Source organism: Austrofundulus limnaeus, unplaced genomic scaffold (assembly GCF_001266775.1).
Source record: "Austrofundulus limnaeus strain Quisiro unplaced genomic scaffold, Austrofundulus_limnaeus-1.0 Scaffold63, whole genome shotgun sequence".
In the NCBI taxonomy this organism is placed as follows: Eukaryota; Metazoa; Chordata; class Actinopteri; order Cyprinodontiformes; family Rivulidae; genus Austrofundulus; species Austrofundulus limnaeus.
Window position 1 is genome coordinate 774,924 of NW_013952465.1, and position 3,273 is coordinate 778,196.

At 41.3% G+C, this 3,273-nt stretch overlaps 1 protein-coding gene across 2 annotated transcripts in view; it reads left to right on the top strand.

The window, feature by feature from the left end:
* evlb (Enah/Vasp-like b) overlaps positions 1 to 3,273 on the top strand; it is a 41,096-nt gene that overhangs the window by 23,668 nt on the left and 14,155 nt on the right. For both annotated transcript variants that reach the window (XM_014009906.1, XM_014009905.1), the window contains exons 2-3: positions 1,356 to 1,524; positions 2,386 to 2,563. In XM_014009906.1, coding sequence (XP_013865360.1) covers positions 1,356 to 1,524; positions 2,386 to 2,563 — 347 coding nt within the window. The remainder of the gene's footprint in view (positions 1 to 1,355; positions 1,525 to 2,385; positions 2,564 to 3,273) is intronic.

Here is a 3,273-nt window from a genome sequence, read left to right on the forward strand (position 1 = left end):
ACAGATGCAGGACTCACACACAGATGCAGGACTCACACACAGATGCAGGACTCACACACAGATGCAGGACTCACACACAGATGCAGGACTCACACAAAGATGCAGGACTCGCACAAGGATGCAGGACTCACACAAGGATGCAGGAATCACACAAGGATGCAGGACTCGCACAAGGATGCAGGACTCGCACAAGGATGCAGGACTCACACAAGGATGCAGGACTCACACAAAGATGCAGGACTCACACAAAGATGCAGGACTCGCACAAGGATGCAGGAATCACACAAGGATGCAGGACTCGCACAAGGATGCAGGACTCGCACAAGGATGCAGGACTCACACAAGGATGCAGGACTCACACAAAGATGCAGGACTCACACAAGGATGCATGACTCGCACAAGGATGCAGGACTCACACACAGATGCAGGACTCACACACAGATGCAGGTCTCACACAAAGATGCAGGACTCACACACAGTTAAAGGACTCACACAAAGATGCAGGACTCACACACAGATACAGGACTCACACACAGATACAGGACTCACACACAGATACAGGACTCACACACAGATACAGGACTCACACACAGATGCAGGACTCACACACAGATACAGGACTCACACACAGTTAAAGGACTCACACAAAGATGCAGGACTCACTCGCTGCATGCTTCACTCACCTGTCTTTTTTAAATCAATATATTTTACAACCAGAGCAAACACCTTCTTGAAGTCCTTTAACTTTTCCACCTTCTTAAGCTTTCTGGTTACCATTTTGTTCTTTTTGCTGGGATTTCCTTCCTCAGTGAAAATGTTGCATCATACTGCAGTCACTGCACACGTGAAGTCGTAGCACTCAAATAAGATCTGAGACGTTCAGTCCGATTAATCAAACATTTCTTGGTTCTCAAACCTTCTCAATTGAACTTCTGGAGTTCCACTCATTCATTTTAAAAGCCTGAACATATTTAATATGGAGCCACATTAATCTTTAAATGTGACTGCTGCTCAGTGTTTTCCTTGAACAACTTGAAAATGTAAAATAATTATATTTATTAACACATTCAATTTGGCACTTCACAGGTTTTTAGATAGTAAAAAGTATTTTAGGAGCTGTAATTATTATTTTTTTAGCAACTTTATAAATTTTTGTTTAAGGCGAGTCAGTTTTTCTGTTTTTGTGGTTTCTATCAAGATCCTGAACATCAGTGTAGAAAATGACAAACTGAAAAGGTACAGAGATGAACTGTGGGTAAAAGAGTGGATCTAAACACAATTTCCTCCTTACGAGCTGATGTAACGACGTCATGGTGATCCATCGACTCAAGTCTTCTTTTTCTGTTCCCTGTCAGTGAGCAGAGTATCTGCCAGGCGCGGGCCTCCGTCATGGTCTACGATGACACCAGCAAGAAGTGGGTTCCCATCAAACCGGGCCAGCAGGGATTCAGCCGCATCAACATCTACCACAACACTACCAGCAACACCTTCCGGGTGGTGGGGGTCAAACTGCAGGACCAGCAGGTAACACGGAGAACAGGATGTGACATTCTCCTTTGGCTTTGATGATTTGTCAGGAAATAATTTTAAAAAACACCTTTTTTATGGAAACTGGTTTAACCCTGTGATGATTTCAGGGGCGGAGCTAGACTTTTTTGCAAGGGGAGGCACAGGGTTGGACAAGGTTTTTTTTATTTTATTTATTTATTTTTTGGGTTGGGGGCACATACAAAAAAAAATAAAGGAAAAGCACTCTGGATTTAAACATTCAAAGTGGCCAAATGACTTTAATTCAGATTTTTAAAGAAAAATTGAGCTGAAAGTTTGTGTGATTATAGCTAGAAATGATCCATATAAAAACATGCTAAATGCTAGTCATAACTTATTCAGACAAACAAAGCTGAAAATTAGTGTAGAAGCATCCAAAAACAATTCAAAACAAATTCTAACTTCTAATCAAAAATTCAAGATGGCCACCACAGCTAACTTTTTAGACGGCTACATTTCAGCCATTTTATGACTAATTGAGATGAAATATGTTGTGCAGTAGCTAAGATTGGTCACATTCTGKGTATTAAGCTAACCACTAATCCTAATGCTAATTTTTACAAAGGACTATAATTCAGCTACTTTTAAACATACACAGCTAAAAACTATTTATAGTACAGTATCAGCGAACAWCCTAACAAATTACAAGATCCACACCTCCTTGTTCAGGTCATGAAGTCAGTTTTTAAACTCTCACAGACGACAAACATAGATGTTATCACTCTGGATTGTTCTCAGGTTCTTTTTAAGTTTTTCACTCTGATTCAGAACAGAAACCATTAAAAAACCACTAATCCCTGCTTCTGTCCCATGCCCTTTGTCCTTCATGTCTCACAGGTGGTTATAAATTACTCCATAGTGAAGGGTCTGAAGTACAACCAAGCCACGCCGACCTTCCACCAATGGAGGGACGCCAGGCAGGTCTATGGCCTCAACTTTGCCAGTAAGGAGGAGGCCACCACCTTCTCCAATGCCATGCTATTTGCTCTCAACGTCCTCAGTGCTCAGGATGGAGGTACAGAATACCACACACACACACCTACACACACTTGCAACATCAGCAGACACTAATGAAAAGATGACATGACTGAAAGATGACTTTTAAATATCGCTGCAGGGAAGAATACCATCAAACACTTCTATTGTTTATGCAGTGGTTTATAAAAGCAAGACTGACAATTGCTGCAAAATTCTGGATGTTATGAATGGAAATAATCAAAGTGATGATAATACACATCAGTTGTTACTCAACTGGAGTGACAGAAAAAAAACTGAGGCTTAATTGAAGTGGATTGTTTTTTACAGCTTCCATTCAGTTTCCCAGCAGCAGCAGGAGTGTGTCCTCCTGCCTTTTAATTAGGATGAGTCACTGAGACGGTCTCCCCTGGGTCCTGTGTTTGAGAGCAGACCTTTTCATCAGCAGCTGAACACGAGTCACTGATGCACATCTGTGACAGACAGGAAGCTGACTGGTCCTGCTGCAGGAACACCGTTTCACTCCCATGTCTGTATGAGCAGCAGGGAGGAAATTTTAGACACTAAAAAAATAAATGTTTTTTTTCTTGCTCTCGACGCCCTCTAGTGGTGAGAATATTGAAACGTCTCTTGTCTGTTTCAAGGAGTTGAGTAAAATGATGTTTGTGACATTTTTTATTGGTGAAAAAGCAAAATAAACTTGCTTAATCTGTGTGGTCATTAGTAGGCCCGATTTTAAAATAAAATAAA